Raw genomic sequence first — 17,959 nt, 5'->3', positions numbered from 1 at the left:
TACCGCTAAAATGTAGAGAACACTTGTACAAGGCACCTCACTGTTCCCATCTGGCTCAATTTGTCCAAAGTGTTGGAATTTGCTACTCCTTAACATATTAGATAGCTCTCTCTCTTACCTATCATCTGTCCATCTATCTTTTGCTCACTTGCTATTATTTGGTGACCATAAAAGCTGTTTTTTTAATCCCCTCCCCCACATCCTCCTCTTTCTTGCTCTTTTTCCCTTATTTCTTTCATTGTCTGAAAACTCTAGGCTATGTTCTTTGCATTTGAATGGTTTTAGCCTGTCAATTTCTAAAAAGTCTGCTTTTGCATATCCTCTCTCTGTGCCTTGTGACCCCAGGAAGAATGATAAAGTAGGTGTTTATCTTCAGTGGTTACCGCCTTGCCCTTCCCATCTCTTCTTCAGTCCATGATAAAACCTGTAAGAATTTAATCTATACTTAGACAAGGCTCTGACTTCAGGGGCTTGCCCTTAAGGGTGAATCTGAGTGAATAGGTTATGTATCTCCCTGAAGTGGCTGCATTTCAGACTGCTTCTTCAACAATGGGATAAAAGGCTTGTGCCCTTGGATTCCAAGCCCCAGGAGCATGGGGATGGATGGCTTGCTGTGGTGCTCACCCTGAGAGACGGCCACTTGGTTGAGTTTGATGTGGTACATCACAGACCGGACCTTCCAGTGCTGCAGCACGGGGTATCCAGACACCTCACTGAAGTTCACCATCCCTAGGGGCAGAGGAGACTCAGGGTCAGTGCGTGTGATCGATTCACAGGTCGCAAGTCTACTAGGTTAGCAGGCGTCATTGTGAGAGAATGAATAGCAAGCATTCTTTGAGGGAGAGAATTTCTGGAATCACAGTGACAAGAGCTATCATTTACTGAACGCTTGCTCTGAAGCAGACATTTTGCTAAGCCCTCTGCATATATAAAGTCACTAGATCATTATGAAACAGGTGTTATTATCTGTATTTTATAAACGCAGAAACGGTGGGGCACCTGGGTGGCTCAGTCGGTTAAGCGTCCAACTTTGGCTCAGGTCATGATCTCACAGTTTGTGGGTTCGAGCCCTGCGTCGGGCTTTGTTCTGACAGCTCAGAGCCTGGAGCCTGCTTCAGATTCTGTGTCTCCCTCTCTCTCTGACCTTCCCCTGCTCACGCTTTCTTTCTCTCAGAAATAAATAAAACATTTTAAAAAATTAAAAAAAATAAAATGCAGAAAAGGAGGCTCAGAGACGGTGTCTGCAAAAGGGCCCTAGGCCACCAGCTAGAGCCAAGGTGGAGTTCCAGATGTATCTGAGACAAGGAGGTGTTCTTAACCATTCTTTTTTTTTTAATGTTTATTTTTGAGAGAGGGAGAGAGAGAGAGACAGAGCACAAATGGGGGAGGGGCAGAGAGAGAGAGAGAGACAGAATCCAAAGCAGGCTCCAGGCTCTGAGCTGTCAGCACAGAGCCCAACACAGAGGTCAAACTCGTGAACCATGAGGTCAGGATCAGAGCCAATGTTAGATGCCCAACCGACTGAGCCATCCAGGTGCCCCTGATCTTAACCATTCTACTACAATATTCCCCGAGTAAATTTATATGAAACTCTAGGCTTACAGTAACACGCTAAATTTTTACTCTCTTTAATAGCTGCAGTAATTGACTCAGCTCACGTACCTGATAACATTGATTTTTCTGTCCCATTTAACTGATTTGTGTTCAGTATTTAAGTTTTAATTACTCTGAAGCTGATAATGCTTATTTCTTCTTCACCAAGAGGGACAGGGTCAGTGTGACTAAGTCATTAAGGGGCAGGGTGGCCCTGTATTGAGTGCCATCTGTCTGCCAGGCACTATGACAGACACTTTATTTGTGCTCCCTCCTTTACCAATGGGAGAACTGAGGCTCTAAGAAGCCAAGTCCAAAGTCATTCTCAATAAGCACATCCTTGTAGGTGCTTAGAGATGCTAAAATAGGCTGTTCTTGCTTGAACACCTTGGAGAAGGAGGGGCACCCTATTTGAATTCCAGTCATTATGATAAATATAAAATGCTACAGAAACAAAATAATTATGCCTTAAGAGATTAAAAAAAAAAAACACCATGCTAAGTTTAGAAAACCAATTTTAGCTTCATTTCTATGCCTAATATTTGCTATGTGTGTAAGTTATGGAATAAATATACATGTGTATGCATATGTGCTATGTGCATATATGTATGTATGTACATAAATATAATGGCAATATGTACAGAAAATGTAGATAGTGTGCATAAATATAGTATGTATAAATGTAATGGTGATGATACATACACGGTGAATTATCCTGCCATGTTGACCCATGCTTCCTTGAGGCTAAATCAACTAATTTGATACATAAACTGGATGAAGAGGGGGCGGGATTAATTAGCTGCTTGTCAACTCTGATCAAATTAGCTGAGTAACTGCCAAATTTCCATTTCTGTGTGAATCATACAAGAATAATTATTGGTGAGGCAAAAAGAAAAAAGGTCAGAAGGGGTACTTAATGAATCAATTGCTTAAATTTCAGCTCTGGCAATCAAAGAGAAGTTACTTGAAACTGAAAGAAGGTTTTCTGTACTTTTTTTTTCTTTCAAATGTTCTTCTTTTAGGGCATTAAGCTTGGTGACAACAGTTATACTCTGGCTTTTAACCTTTACGTTAATTTTATTTTTTAAAGTTTATTTATTTATTTTGAGAGAGACAGAGACAGTATGAGCAGAAGAGGGGCACAGAGAAAGGGAGAGAGAGGATCTCAAGTAGGCTCCATGCTGTTAGCGGGCATCGAACCCACGAAGCCTTGAGATCATCACCTGAACCGAAACCAAGAGTTGGATGCTTACCCGACAGACACCCAGGCACCCCGCCTTATGTTAATTTTAAAAGCATATAAATGAAATTCTAACTTTACAGGATTAACACCCCAGTCACATACCTCAAAGGCACATTTCAGCAGAGTACTGAAAGAGAGACAAAGCATAAGTGGAGGAGGGGCAGAGAGAGAGGGAGACACTGAATCTGAAGCAGTCTGCAGGTTCTGAGCTGTCAGCACAGAACCCAATGGAGGGCTTGCACTCAAGAGCCATGAGATCATGACCTGAGCTGAAGTCAGGCGCTCAATCCACTGAGCCACCCAGGTGCCCTGTGATGAAAAGGGAAGCATTCAGCAAGATAAAGCACAAAAATCAGTGTTTTCTAGTATGTTCTTCCAACCAATAATTATGAGAGTTGGAAATGGCTATTAGGTGTAAAAGATTCTCTAGTTAAACAGGTTTGGGAATTGCTGGGTTAAGTGAGGTAGAAGGGATTTCGTTGCTACAGGGCTTCTTGGGACCTCTCTATGCTCAGGAGTTGCAAATTGCTGAGAGGTAGATACTATATAGCCTTTCCAAACAGTATGTAAAGGAAGAACCTATTTATGTGTAAAGTGCTGGTTTTTCATGAAAAACCACCACCATGCTTGTAAATGCTGATATTGAAGCTTCTGGCTATCACTTCCCCTCTAAAATCTCCCCAGCTTGTAGGGTTATGGGAATTATAATCTATAATAGCACCTAGGGCAACAGGACATGATATTCTCTATGTGACTCTCAGGAAAGATAGAATTAAGAAGTCACCAAAACTAGAAAGTTAATATAGGAGACATTTGGTCAACCATCTCTTGAATTCTTCTAGTCATTTTGGGCTTTTAAAAAAGTAAGACTGAACCTTTGCACAACTAATGTTAGACTTCACTCTCTCAAGGCCATGACCAATGTAAATGATCTATACAGACATCCTTCCCTTCCTGTTATGTCCAATATGCCAAATTAGGAGAGGTTCAAGGGCACAGAAGAGAAAGAAGTTTCTGTTGTGGTTGAGGACTGGGTTTGGGTTTATTCCTTATTCCCAAAGACGTAGAGGCAAATGTATTCTCTGATGTTTCTCAGATCTCTCTACCCACCCCTCCAAAAGTGCCTCAGATGGCATCCAGGACTCCTCTGTGTCCTCCTGGCCCAGTGACTGAAGCAGAGTCCCCTCACCTCCACAGTAAACTACTACCTGTGAGGTCTCAGTGGATGTTTAAACAGGAGACATTCTTTGATGTGGAACCTGTCCAGTTTGTGTGTGTTACACCTCCCTTCCCAGGCATTTTACACACACACACACACACACACACACACACACAAACACAAACACACACACACACACGGAAGTATTGCTCAGCAAATGACATGGAGATGAGAAAACCAGACTGCCTACCACTAGAGATGGAAGCACCAGGTATATTCTACAAACTTTACAAATACGAATTTATTTATTCCTTATTCTATGGGAAGACATTTTTATATTCATTTTCACAGGTAAAAATATCGAGGCACAGAGAAGGTAGGCAACTTGTCCAAGATCATACAGCCAGGGAAGGGTGGAGCTCAGCTAACAGGCTCCAGAGACTATGCTATTAATTACTACGCAATACACCCTCAGACAGATGCACTTCTAACCTGGTTCAGGTCTTAAATAAAGTTTTGAACATAAGGTCATGAACTTGATATCCTGAAAAGTTTTGCCCTCCGCACAACCCATTCTTCAGGAAAGGGAAGGAAAAGGGAAGAAAGGTATAAGATGGGGGAGACACAGAACAAGGAAGGGAGAAGAAGAATGGAGAAATGAGCACAGCAGTAGTGTGACTAAACTCACGTCCAGCTTTATAGTAACTGATGTTGAGTTCCTGGTCGGCTGTCCCTTATGGGTCCATTGGACCTTTTGAAGTGTCTTCTTCAGTCCAGGAGGTTCCAACAGGGGAGGACTCCAAAGGCCCAAAATGGAGGCACATTCCCTGAGGTTCCTGACTCTTCCAATCAACCCATACTTTAGCTCCATAATGAGCCCAGGGGAAGAATGCCAGAGGGCTCAAAACGGCATTGAGGGCCATCATCTACAACTTATGATGAGACCCATGAGCCCCCAAGAGACTAACTGCACTGTCTAAAGTCACGCAGCTAGAGAGAAGCAGAGCTGTGACTCAAAGCCAGGGTCATTTGACAATAAAACTCTACCATTTTCTCCTCCCTCATGCTGGTCCATAAGTACCTGCCAGGGAACCCAGTAGTCCCAGTGACAGACATCTAGGCTTTGCTAGCCATCCACCTTCTCTCTGACTTCACTGTCTCAAATCCACCAAGACCTCTGAACTGTTATATATCTGCTATGTGATTTGTTTTCAAAGCATCCCAATGAGACTAGCAGGGAAAAGTATTAATACTACTATTTTTTTTTTGCAGATGATCATATAATAATATTAGCAATTTTAGTGACAAATAATCCTACTAGTGTTTCAGGATTAAGTCTTTATTGTTTATCATGGAAATTACTCACTGATTTCTTTTTTTTTAATTTTTTTCTTAACATTTATTCATTTTCTGAGAGACACAGAGAGAGTACGAGCAGGGGAGGGGCAGAGAGAGGGAGACACAGAATCCAAAGCAGGCTCCAGGCTCTGAGCACCAGCACAGAGCCTGACGCAGGGCTCGAGCTCACAGACCAGATCATGACCTGAGCTGAAGTCAGATGCTCAACCAACTGGGCCACCCAGGCGCCCCGGCTGGTTTCAAAACCAAAGTAAGTGAGGTCAAGAGTCTTCGTTTTATGAAACTGTCAGGAGCTGCCTGGTTTTTGCCAGTTGAGTAAGGGCAGGAGACACACTCACCTGTCAGGAAGTCGGGGTCAGGGGTGGGCTCTGAGATTTCCTCCAGACACTGATTCTCCAGGGGGACAGTGGCCACCACAAGACCATCTGGCAGTTGCTGGTCTAAACCCCGAGCAAAATTGTTTTGCCTGGAAACAGAAGCAGTTGGTCATTTCTTAAGGTTAAGGTGAATCCCACTTCTTGGTGGGCAATCTAGATCTCAACCTACAATAAAAAAATTCTTCCTGGACCTAAAGGTTTCCCTCCTCCTGAACCCCACTTGCTGGACATGTCTGCAGTAGGACAGGGTATAAGAGGTAGGGTAAAGGCTGGGACAGAAGAGACATAAATCAGCTGAAAAGGTAATTCAGAAGACAGAACATTCTTCCCATCCCAGGCCCTACCCCCTGATCCCCACTCCACAAGATCTGGGCATATACTGAGAAGATTCCAGCCACCACAAGATTAGTTTTGACATCTTGCTTGCCATTGGCAAATGAAGTCCCAGCCTAAAAGGGGAAATATTAGTAAAGTCTACTGTCTGTAACAGAAAAGCAACTGATTCCAAGAACTGGCTTGGGTATTTACTATTGGTTTGCTTATAAGGGTCCAGGCCTAGGATGTTATCAATTGCTGGTCCATAGTGTAACATCCTCCTCTTCCTCCTTCTCCTCCTCATCATTTTATCCTGGGAAGCATGGGCTCTGAGGAAGATGTATTCTAACAGCCTGAGATAAAATAGGAACAGGGGTCAAATGGAGAATCTCCAAGAAATATTCTAAATCAATTTTGCTCTCAGGACCCCCTTATAGTTTTTAAAAAAAACCCACGTAACCTTTGTTTGTTTGGATTTTATCTGTCAACATTTACCATATTAGAAATTGAAAGAGTAATTTTTTAATATGTATTAATCCATCTAAAAATAACAATAACCAACCCATTAACATGAACATATTATGAAAAATGATGAGGGGAGAGGCATTATTTTATATTTTTTGCAATTTTTTAAATGTCTGACTTGATAGAAGACAGTTGGGTTCTCAGTCTCACATGCAACTTACTGTAATGTACTGTTAGGGTTGAAGTGAATGAAGAAAATCCAGTCATTTTTAGTTGGAAAAGGCAGGACCTTGCATATCTCCTGAAAGGATCTCAGGGACCCTCAGGATCCTTGGGCCACACTTGAGGACCACTATTCTAGACTGACTCAAACTGATTCTTCCACTCAGGGCAAAACAGAACCTGAGGATTCTCTGGTGGCTCCCATGGAAAATCTTGCAGTCCCTGCCTGGGCAAGATAGAAATTTACTTAACACTATGTTGTTCACCCTGAGGAAGCATGGTTCCCAGATTCTGGAAAGAGGAGAAGAGCATGGGAGAGAACACAACCTGTCCTTTTAGGATCCTCTTCCCCTTGCTGCAAGATATAAAAGCTTTAGGATGACTTGAAAGCTCTTCCCGGAAGAAGACCCATCAATGACACTGAATAGATCAGTTCTACAGACACAAGATTCACCTGAATGTTCCTTTCAGCACTTGCCCAGCAGCGACCTCCTTGGAATGGTTGTTGTAACCAAAGAACATTTCCCCAAAGAGGGTCTGGTTCATGGGAAGCTCCCTGCTTTCCCCACAGTCACCGCCCTCTGGGCAGGTCTCTGCGATGAGCTGGCAAGAGCGTCCATCCACACCAAGCTTGTAATCCTCGATGCACCTACCACGGTGGAAAACTCAAGATAGAAAGCTGTTCCATCAATGAGATATGCCATCAACTCAACCCAACAGATTGGGAAGAAACACCTCTGGGAAAGTGCTGGGTGGTGAAGATTATGAGTATCCCAGTTTGAGTTCGTCCCCTTAGAACTCAGTCTCTCTTGCCTTTCCTTTGCAGATAAGTGCTTTCAGAGCTCTGGAATGCTTTCTTCTCTAAGTGTATCCTCTCCCTGATAGATCAGGGGAAGAGTCACTGGAGATAAGTTTGCAAGTGAATTACCACGTTTAAATCTGAGATATTCTAGAACCTTGCTCCAGAACCATCTATGTGGCCAGACCCTGCATTTGTCTGGAGGGTAAGTAGGCAGCAGAAGGAATGACATTGTGCTTAAGAAATTAATAACCTTCTCATCTAGTCCTGTGACAAGTTAACGAGGAAATTAGAAAGATCAATCATCTTCTGACTGTGTTCCGTTTGAATGTATCCAAACACAAGATCATCCCATATTAAACTCCCCCTCCATTCAGAGTGGCCTTCCTGAACTAAATAGACGCTAGGCATGCCATGTGAACACCTCCTTGGTGTCCCTCCCCATTAAGCATGTACAGTTATTCTAATGGAGGAGCAGTACTGATGTTGGTAAACATGGTTCAATGACCCAGAGGTCATTAATTGGACCTTATTTGTAGTTATATTGAGAAAAATGTAGTCTGTTAGTTCAAGGACTACTTTGATAAACCTGTCATTTAAAAAGCATATTAATTTAATGTGGGTCTCTCCTTAAAATATCCTAGATTTAGAATTTATAGATGTTCATGACATTAAAACACAGCATTTATTACTATTTATGGTAATTGTCATAACAAGATAAAGACCTCTCTTCTATATGGAGGAATAAATAATCACAGTGTTTAAGTGGTGGAGAAGCGATGACAGTGCCCTTTACTGGGTGACCTCGGGTGAGCTGATTAAACTCTCTGAGCTTCAGTTTCCACATCTGTAAAAGGCGGGGGAAAGGCTGCTTTGCAAGGCTGTTGAGAAAATCAGTTGAGGCAACGACTTAAAGAACTCAGTGTCTCTAGCAAACAACAAACACTCATCAAATCATGCTTATTGTTATCATCAGCAGAGGGACGAATGAGGTCCCTATTACCGCAACTTCAAACCGTTCATATTCCCCATTTGCCATTTACAGATTTGTGTTAACTGGTATGACCAGACCTCTTTAATTTTAAGTGCCTGTGATTTAGTCTTCACATAAAAATGTGAAGTCGTGGAACTCTTTTGGCAGGCTAGATGCAGTGGCTTGGAGAGTGCTAAATTCCCGCACGTACCAGATTCCGACTGGAATCAGAAAGAAAGTCCAGTTAGGAACCTGCTGCATTAGTCCAGGCCACAGATGATGTGACTTGAGACCTTGAGGGGCTCTATGGCTCCAGCCTGAGGCTGGGACAAGACCGTGCTGTGGCTCCTTCCTGGAGCCGTAACTGACTGTTTCTGGAAAGAACTGTGAAGCGGGCTGATTCCCTCTCAGTCCCTCCTGAGCATCCTGACAGCTCCCCCTTCGGCCCTTCCCCGCTCGTGCCTTCTTCCCGGTGTTCACACACGTGTCCCACCATAAACTCCTTGGAGGGCAGAGGCCAGTCGTCTCTCCTCTATCCTACACCTAACTAGGGTGTCTGCAGAAGTCAGACGCTCACATGTTGACTAAAATATTTATGAATGTATCTCTATTAGTTGAAGTGGGCCAACCGTAACAACGGCATTAGAGGGACATTAGAATTTAGATCAAGTTTCCACTTACAGGAGGGAATTTTACAAGAAACTGAAGGTAAAAACTATCAATTGAAAAGAAACCAAATACAACGAAATACAATAAAATAACACTGCCACCGCACCCAGTAATCCTGCCATGATTATTCAGCAGGCTCTGGCTTTTAGCGACAAGCTAGCATAGCTTCGTTATTATAAACATTGATTTTCATTGCAAGGCTCTTAGATTATGAGATCCTTGCACGGCAAGAGCTGCGCGTCATTCATCTGTGCTGCCCAGGGGCTGGCATGGTATGTGGCATAAAGCATACACCCTCCCTGACAGGGGGGAAGACAGGGGTGGGGAGGGCGAGAGGAGGGAGGGAAGGGAAGGAGGAGGGTAGTGAGAAGGGAAGGAAGAAGGGAAGTGGAAGAGAGGACAGACAAGCAAACTGTGAGTGTACAAGAGTGGGCTAAATCGTTATTTACTTTATAAATATAACATGAAATGGGCTTTAAATATAATTCTAGTCAGTGGTGTACGTGTACATTTTGCGGGGACCACAGAGAGGGCCTGAATTCTAATCCTGATCTTCCCACTTACCAACTCCCAGTCTTGAGGGAGCCACTTAACCTCACTGTGCCTTGGTTTTCTCCTCTGTAAAATGGGGTGGTGTTGCCTGCCCTGTTTCCTCACACAGTTATCCTGGGAACAAATCAAATGAGGGCTCTGTAACTACACTGAGGAATTAGCTACTCAGTGGGAAGGTGACTACATAAAATACTGGGGCTTTGGGGGCAGAATTTAATAGTTTCCACTCTCCCAAAGATTTCCCCCTCTCCTTCTCTGAGAATTAATTTGTTTTACACAATCTTTTCCAAGCTTTTGGACCATGGAACGCTTTTGTTACAAAACATAGTAACATAATTCCACCGAACACAGTGTGGAAAGTTCCAATATATGCTGGCAATAACTGCGGTCAGGTTCCTCTCCCACAGGGATGGGACTAGACTTTCCCCGAGGGTTCTCTCAACTCCTGACTTTACAAGTGCTACTCTTCCAGTCCTGCAGGTGGCTGGTTCATTTAGATATACATTGCTGGTTCTGACACTGACCATCCCTCATCCCAGCCTCGCGGGTGGCTCAACTCACCCACAGAACATGAGGATGTTGTACAAAGTGGGCTCATCCGGGAAGGGCGCCATCTGCTGGAGACACAGCTGCTCACAGCCGCCATTGAAGCCATCTGAGCAGTCCACCCCAATGTGGCGGTCGTAGCAGCCAGAGCTGTCCTTCATGGGACTCAGGCCGGACGGGCACTGGCACAGTAAAAAAACATCCACGCAGGGAGGTAAATCAGGGGACTGGGTTCTCGGGGAAGTAGAGTGTAACCACTCATGCCTATTCTTAGCACTCAGCCTTGGAACCATTAACATTGGCAAGTAAGGCACCAATTGCCCACCATGCTGGACTCCCTTTAAAAGCAAGCGATCTCTTTGACATCTTGCTTCTTTTCTCTGGGCACAGATCACACATATTTGCATCAAAGCCAATTCTTCTAAATGAACTAGAAGGGAACATCACAGCAAGATAAGAGTGAGGTGTGCTGGCTCCCAACTGGGTGGAAGTGGTGGGCCAGGATTGAACAACAGCAGAAACTTCTTTGGACTGAGGGAAGGGAGTGCTACTGTTTGCACTTAGTATTAATAGGCATTTTGTTTGTTTGTTTGTTTTAGCATGCAAACATGTTGTCAGAGAGCCAACAGTGTTGGAGGGGATGGACAGACCCAGGGCTTCTAGCTGGAAGGAGGAAGACTTTCTCTGTGACTCTGGAGGGAGATCTGACTGCTCTCCCAGTGGGAGTGGCCGGACTCACGACCCTCCCACCTCAAGCACACTTGCAAAGGATGCAAGACAAGAGCATCTGCTACAGGAGCACTCACAGGTGCTGTGCTTGGGTTTGGGCTTCATGCCAGTGTCCTGTATGCTCTTATTATGCAACGATTAGCTTCTTTGCACTGCTACATCCTCAGTAAACTCCCCAGGAGTGCCAGCAAAGATAATCCAGACAGAGAGTCAGCCAGAATTCGGGCAAGACAAGGGATTGGTGAACATTGGGAGCCCTTTCATCCACCAGGCCAGGTCTAACTCATAGGTCTTACTCATTCAGCTCTTGACACATCGCCTTGAAGTACATAGCATGATTGGTCCCAACTGACATGTGAAGAAACCGCAGCACAGAAAACTTAACCTTTACCTTCCTAAAGTCCTACTGCTGATCATGGCAGGACCACACCCGAAACCTGGCATGCTGAGGATGGGGGTCTGTGACTCAGCTGCCCGGCATTAGCTTACACAGTGATCCGNGTCCTACTGCTGATCATGGCAGGACCACACCCGAAACCTGGCATGCTGAGGATGGGGGTCCGTGACTCAGCTGCCCCGTCATTAGCTTACACAGTGATCCATCTCCTGCACAACAGTCACTGTTTATTGAACACTTACTAGGATCTGGGCATTATGGTGGTGCTCTGGGTGTTTTGTCTCCCAGCACCCTATAGGATCCTCATTTAATACATGTGGAACCCATTAACATGGCCAATTAATGCATGAACTCACTGCACTGGAGTCCACCAAAAAAGTCAATGAATGTTTTGCCTTCCTGCTTCTTCTGTCTGTTCAATAGATTCTGCACATTTGTACTACAGTGGCTCCTTTTCACACAGGCTGCAAGAGGGGCTAATAACTTGCTCAGGGTCAAGCAGCTTAGTATGGGGCAAGCTGGGGGTCTGTCTAAAGATGACCTGCTTTTAATGACTGTGCTACACGTATACTGTCAACTCATGAACACACTCCTCCAAAATCCAAACCAAACCGAAAAAGCTTTCAAAGCTTGGTGGAATGGTGTTAACCCTCCCCACCCTCCTCATGCCCTGCTGCCTGGCTGCATCTTTTTCTTGACTGCCAAGCACTTTGGCCTAGGAGCCCAGGGCTGCCACAGGTGTGCCTGGGAACCCCTCCCTTCCGCCCCTCCTCCCAAGATCACAGCAGTGTTTGCTGACACTAATGCTGCAATTTCCCAAACAAATGGCCCCTCTGTGGGCCCACCAGGCTACCAGGCTGACCCATCCCCTTCCTTCCCATGAAGCCAGCTGGAGTGCTGGAAGGTGAGGTTGTTCAAAGCCGCATCCAAGGGCTGCACCATGCAGTGCAGACCCAGATGTTCCAGATGATGGTAAACAAGCAAACGAGGCAGCTGAGGATGGCACACCCCATGTTTTGTTAGTGCCCCCACCCATCCACTGCCTTGGCCATCCAGCTGTTAGGCCAGCTGTGCCACCAGAAGGGAGCAAGCTTCACCACTGTGAGGCTGCCCAGGTATGGATGTGGAAGTCTGATCAGAATTCAACGGGCTGCCCTGGTTGCTAGGAGTCCTTTTTCTTTTTTCCCTTCTGTAAAGCTTGAGAAAAGCCATCAAAGTAGAGACAAAGCCAGTCCTCCTACTGTTCCCACCTCATGTGGTTTCAACTCTTGCATCTGCGAGCTCACCAGCCAGGACTCCCAACTTCCCAACCGCCTGCTTCCCCCCCCCCCCCCAACAATGCTCCATTATGCATGATTCCTGACAAATACTTCACCAAACGAAAAGCCCAAGCAGGCTTTGTTCCAGAATTCCAAAGCTTGGCATATCCACAACTTGCCTGGCCGTGATGTCTGCATGCCCACGGCGATGCCAGGCTGGACCACCTGACATTTATACTCTCTCGGGAATTGTGGAGACAAGATAGTTAGCTGCCTGGTCCCAGTTGCATTTTTTTTGTTCTTACAAGCAAAGCAAAAATAACAACAGCTATCGGGAGTTAAGCAATTCCATGTGCAGGACAATCAATATATATTTTCTTCAATCGCAACAACACAGACAGACTTTTTTCACCTCATTTTACAGACGAGCAAACTTAGACTCAGAAAGATTAAGGAGTGCCTTGCTTAAGGTCACAGGAGTGGGAACTGGCAGAATCAGATTTTGGAACTAGATCTATTTGACCTCAAAGCTCATGTCTGTCTCTTCTACTCTGCTGTGCTGCTTCTCAGGTGTGGGAAAACGTGGGCTCATTGGAATCCCTAATGAAATAAAGTCAATCCAATACATCAACAGGTAAAGCAGTCTGGTAGATTTGTTGTTTGTTCGTTTGATTGTTTTGAGCAACACAGTACACTCTGGCATCAATTATGGACTTGCAGGTTTAGCCTAATATTCTTTTTATTTCTCTTTCTCTCTGTGCTTCTCACTACTCTTTCTCTTTCTCACACACACACACACACACACACACACACACACACACACACTCCATATTATGGGTGCATAAGGCAAAAATGCTCAAAATGTCCAGAGCAATGACCCTGAAGGCAAGACAAGATCCTCAATCACTGAAAAAGATGCAATTATCTTCACTGTGCTGTAACTCACTTGGTCTGCAGTTCAGGGAAAAATATTTTTGAAAGATTTCCAGGAACAAAAGGCTGAAGCTGAAAATACAGTTTTATTCTCAACCCTGGTTGAACCAGAGCACCTGTTCTCCAACAGGGCTGATCCATCAAGTTTCCCACGGCAGACATTTGTTTTTGGTTTTGCCCACATGTTACTTGTACTGTTGTGGTCACATTCTGGACTCCTCAAAATCTGCATCTAAATACAAATTAAACTACTGGCCCCAAACCATGCCTTCTTAGAAGTATTTGCAGCCAGAACCCAGCTGTCAGGAGAGAATTCCGCCTCCAGGAGGAGTTGGTATTTTCTCTTGGCAAGTATTGGCCATTCTCATCTCTTGGCTTGTGGACAATCTCTCCACTTATTTCTTAAAAGAGAACTGTGCTCAGGATTAAGCCCCAAGGTCATATATGAACCCCTCTTGGCATAGGTTACATTTAGCAGTCCCAGAGCCTTTACAAACAAGAGGTTTATAAAGAAAACTCCATTTATAAAAATGGCAACAACCGTCCCCCATTGAGAAGGTCTAATAAATGAGCTCATATTTTAGCGACCACTAAAATACACAAGGTTAATCATCTTTCATGAGATGCTCATGGCTTCTCGACTTATTACTGGTCTAAGGCATCATTTGCTAATGAGATTAAAATAATTTCTCCCCTCCCATTCAACTCCTTTTCTTCACTGTCTCTTCCTTCTTTTCCTACCAGTGATTTTTGGTTGATTAATTACTTAGGAGTCTAGTCAAATCTCACTAGGCCTGAGACACACACCCTTTCGTTCCAGATCACAAGGCAGATGCACTGTTAGCAGATGAATAGGAGTGATGGACACATGAGCGTGTTCGGGGCCCCGGGGCAGGGGGAAGGGGAAGAGGAACATTTTCCCTCAGCTGTACCTGCCTTGTCTTACCTGGATGATTCGTAAGATATCCACCCATAATGCCTACTCAAAACAAGCTCCCTCTTCCTATGTCATAATCTTCCTTTTACAAATAATGATTTCCCTGACTTTTTGATGGGCTCTGACAAACCAACCCAAGCCATGCAAGACTTCTCCCAGGGGGAACATTTAGTGGAATTAAATTTATGTTTCAGCTTCCTGTCCCCATTTCTCTGAAGGCCTCTGAAGCATAGGCTTCTGCTTACCGTCCTATGGTCATCTGTAATGGTCTCTGCACATCTGCGCTCCAGTAGAGGTGAAATGACACATTTCGTGGGAAACCATTGTGGACAGCATGTGGACAGAAGGGCGGTAGGGTCACTGGGTAATTCAAAGCTCATTAGAGCATAATGCTCTGGCAGCCAAGGTCATGTGTTCATTACACGAGAAAGCAGGACAGCTGACCCCTTGCCTTCCAAGGCCACGGTCTGCTCACCTAAGCACACGCAGATAGCGCACAAAGCAAAGGCATTTTGGGGGCCACTTTCAGGATGAGTGTGAAGATGAGGAAGCAGCAGTAGAGCATGGGCTTCCCGTTATTCTAGAGCACTGGAAATAATTTTCAAACCTTCTAAGTATTTTAACTTAAACCTCAATAGGTAGGCTGGATGAGAATGAGGGTGCCCTGGCTCAAGCTGGGAGTGGGGATCAGCATCCTGCCCACCAAGTCCACCCCAACCCACTGCCATCTCCCACCTGTGGTCCCCCCAAGGATGTCAGCAATATAACCTCCGGAGCCTGTGAATGTGTCTCCTTACACGACAGAAGGTGCTTTGCAGGTCAAGGTGAGATGGGGACATTACCCTGGTTTATCCAGGTGGATCCAACATCACCACAGGAGTCCTCAAAAGTGGACAAGAGAAACCGAAGATCAGAGAGCAGGTGCTACAGGAGAATGGCCAGAAAAAGTGCAATGCAGCTGGCTTTAAAGACACAGGAAGGTGAACACAAGCCAAAACCCAAGGGCAGACTCTGGAAGTCAGAAAGGTCAAGACAGTGGAGTCTCCGCTGGAACTTTCAGAAAAGAATGCAGCCTTGCAGATACCCAATTTTAGCCCCATGAGACTCGTGTTGCATTCTCACCTACAGAACTGTACAATAATAAATGAGTATTGTTTTCAGCCACTAAACCCATGGTCCTGTTGAAGCAACAATAGGACACCGATACAGTCACTTCGCAGGACCTTATGGAACGTCACAGAACACAGAGCCATTGCTTTGGTGCTTTCCATGGAGGGACTACAGCTCCCACCTGGGCACAGTAAGCACATGGGCAGAAATAAGACCCAAAGTTATCAGCAGCGGGGGGGTGACCTCTGCTCGGGGAGCCTTCCCAAAGTTTCCACAATCCCTGCTTTGGGAGAGTGGTCCAGTTTGGAACCAAGTGATGGGGTTTCCACAGGTCCATGCCTTTCACGGGCATTTGTTTCCCCGTCCTCAGAGACAACATAAACAATAGGGCAATTAACTGGGTAGCAATTAACCCTGTGGGAGTCCATGCATAACTGAGAAACGTGTCCTGTCTTCCTAGAAAGAATGAAGATTGAGCGGGCCCCAGTGCACTGGCCCCGCCCGTCTGGCTTGCTGCCAATCAGTAAAACACACAGGTACCTCCTCTGGTCCCACATCCCCTCCCTGCCCCTCTCCCAGGTTCCCTCAGGCCCCGTGTGTTCGGGGTTCCTCATCTCTTTCTCCGTCCATGAAAACATGCCGTTCCTGAGAAGGCTTCCAATCCGGCACCCAGAGAACTGAACGTCAGGGTTTATGTGGAGAGGTGAATGGTAGCCTGAATCTCCCAGACTGCAGTTTGGTGCCACCAAATGCCTCTTTCTCTGGTCCACACCTCCAGATGACCCTGGACGGCTCTGCTATCATATCAGGCCTCTTGCCCAGTACTGGTGTCCCAGCTCAGCTCAACGTAAATCCCTGATCTACTTCTCAGGAGGATCACAAGGGTCGAGATGTGACACATCGGCTCTCACCCGTAAGTCCTCGGGTCTCAGGGATCACGTGCTTGATGGCCAAGGAAAAACAGTCCATTGAATGGCCTGCCAGTCACCCGGCCCCGCCTCCCTCCAACAGCCACGTGGACCAGTGACTTCAAAGTATTATGCTAATCCCAAGCACTGGTATAATTGGGTGACTTTCTGCCGAGGCTCCAATTCTAAAACGCAGCGGCCTTATTGCAAATGCATATTCATCGGAACTATTCCTGCTAGCTTCGTCTCACAGATTACAGTGTTAAAAGTACAAAAATACACCAGCAAGGCTACGTGCCAAATAAAAGGGGCTAGGATCACCAACAGAAGGCACTTGACAGGCCACCGTTCCGGGCTCAGGAAAGGGGAGGAGACAGAGGGCATGTCATGTGCAAGTGTATGAAGGTGTGAGCGCGCTCCGATTCAGCTGGGGCTGGCTGGGGCCGGAGCGGGGAGCATACTCACGCACGTGCACACACAGTGTTTCAGTGCTCAGAATGACCCAAGAGAGTGGCAAGGGATGAAAGGTTGAAATCTGAATGGAGAAATGCAGGTTGAATACTAGGGAAAAATGTGTCTCAGCTGGGAGCTCCATTAGAGGGTGAAATTGTCTCCTGAGAGACCCAGTTGGGAAGCTCGTTGCTTAAGACGTCTGAAAGTGGACCAGCCAAAAGGAGGCGAGCCCTGGCGGACACCAACATACCTCCTGGCCGCCTCTGGAAGGCAGAACCCACAAGCACTTCTCTTTGTCCTTGACCGGTGGTCCTCTATTCTGCCTTCCCTTCCTTTGATGGACGGGCTAGGTCTCCGCCTACCTGCCCCCTCAGCTCTCTCCCTTTTCTTTTCTTCACTTTCTTTCCTTCCTCACATGAATCAGGCTCCTGTCAGCTGCTGCCTGATCTGTGAAAGTCCGGGGAGGCCTTAGGCTTGTGAGGGTCCCACCCTGCATCCCAGGCGCATATCTGCCTTTGATGGAGCACAGCTCTCAGAACGAAGCAGGTGCTCAGAGACCGGGAAGAGGGTGTGTGAAAGCGGGATTCGGCCCAGCCTCCTCACAGCTTGCCCCTGCCCCCGATCCCATTCCTGGAGCACGGCTGTCAGACTGGGAAGCGAGATGAGGCACCGCAGTCTCCCTGAGCTGGAGGCTCCTGGCCCTGCCCCCGAAACACAGCAGAACTATGCGTCTCAACAAGCCATCGCTCCCTCTCCTTTCTGCCCACTTTATGTCTGGCTTTCCTGCCTTCCTTCTTTGTCCTCTCCTCTCTGTGAGGACGGCATCATTCTGCCCTTGTAAAGAAAGGAGGGCTAGCAACAGACAACAGTGCTGCTGGGCATGAAAGCGCCAATATTAATTAAAGGCCCCAGCAGCTGATGGCTTCATCTGCTCCTGCCTCCATTTACCTGCATCTGCTCC

General features: G+C 46.0%; 1 protein-coding gene across 1 annotated transcript in view; it reads right to left on the bottom strand.

The window, feature by feature from the left end:
• ASTN1 (astrotactin 1) overlaps positions 1–17,959 on the bottom strand; it is a 191,608-nt gene that overhangs the window by 76,275 nt on the left and 97,374 nt on the right. Inside the window, exons 12-15 of the mRNA XM_077763092.1 lie at positions 10,288–10,454; positions 7,188–7,382; positions 5,693–5,820; positions 625–729 (exon numbers count right to left, since the gene is read on the bottom strand). Coding sequence (XP_077619218.1) covers positions 625–729; positions 5,693–5,820; positions 7,188–7,382; positions 10,288–10,454 — 595 coding nt within the window. The remainder of the gene's footprint in view (positions 1–624; positions 730–5,692; positions 5,821–7,187; positions 7,383–10,287; positions 10,455–17,959) is intronic.

This window comes from Crocuta crocuta, unplaced genomic scaffold, assembly GCF_008692635.1.
Source record: "Crocuta crocuta isolate KB4526 unplaced genomic scaffold, BGI_CrCroc_1.0 scaffold3, whole genome shotgun sequence".
Taxonomy (NCBI): Eukaryota; Metazoa; Chordata; class Mammalia; order Carnivora; family Hyaenidae; genus Crocuta; species Crocuta crocuta.
Note: the sequence above shows the minus strand (reverse complement) of the source record. Positions and strands in the feature narration are given on the sequence as shown.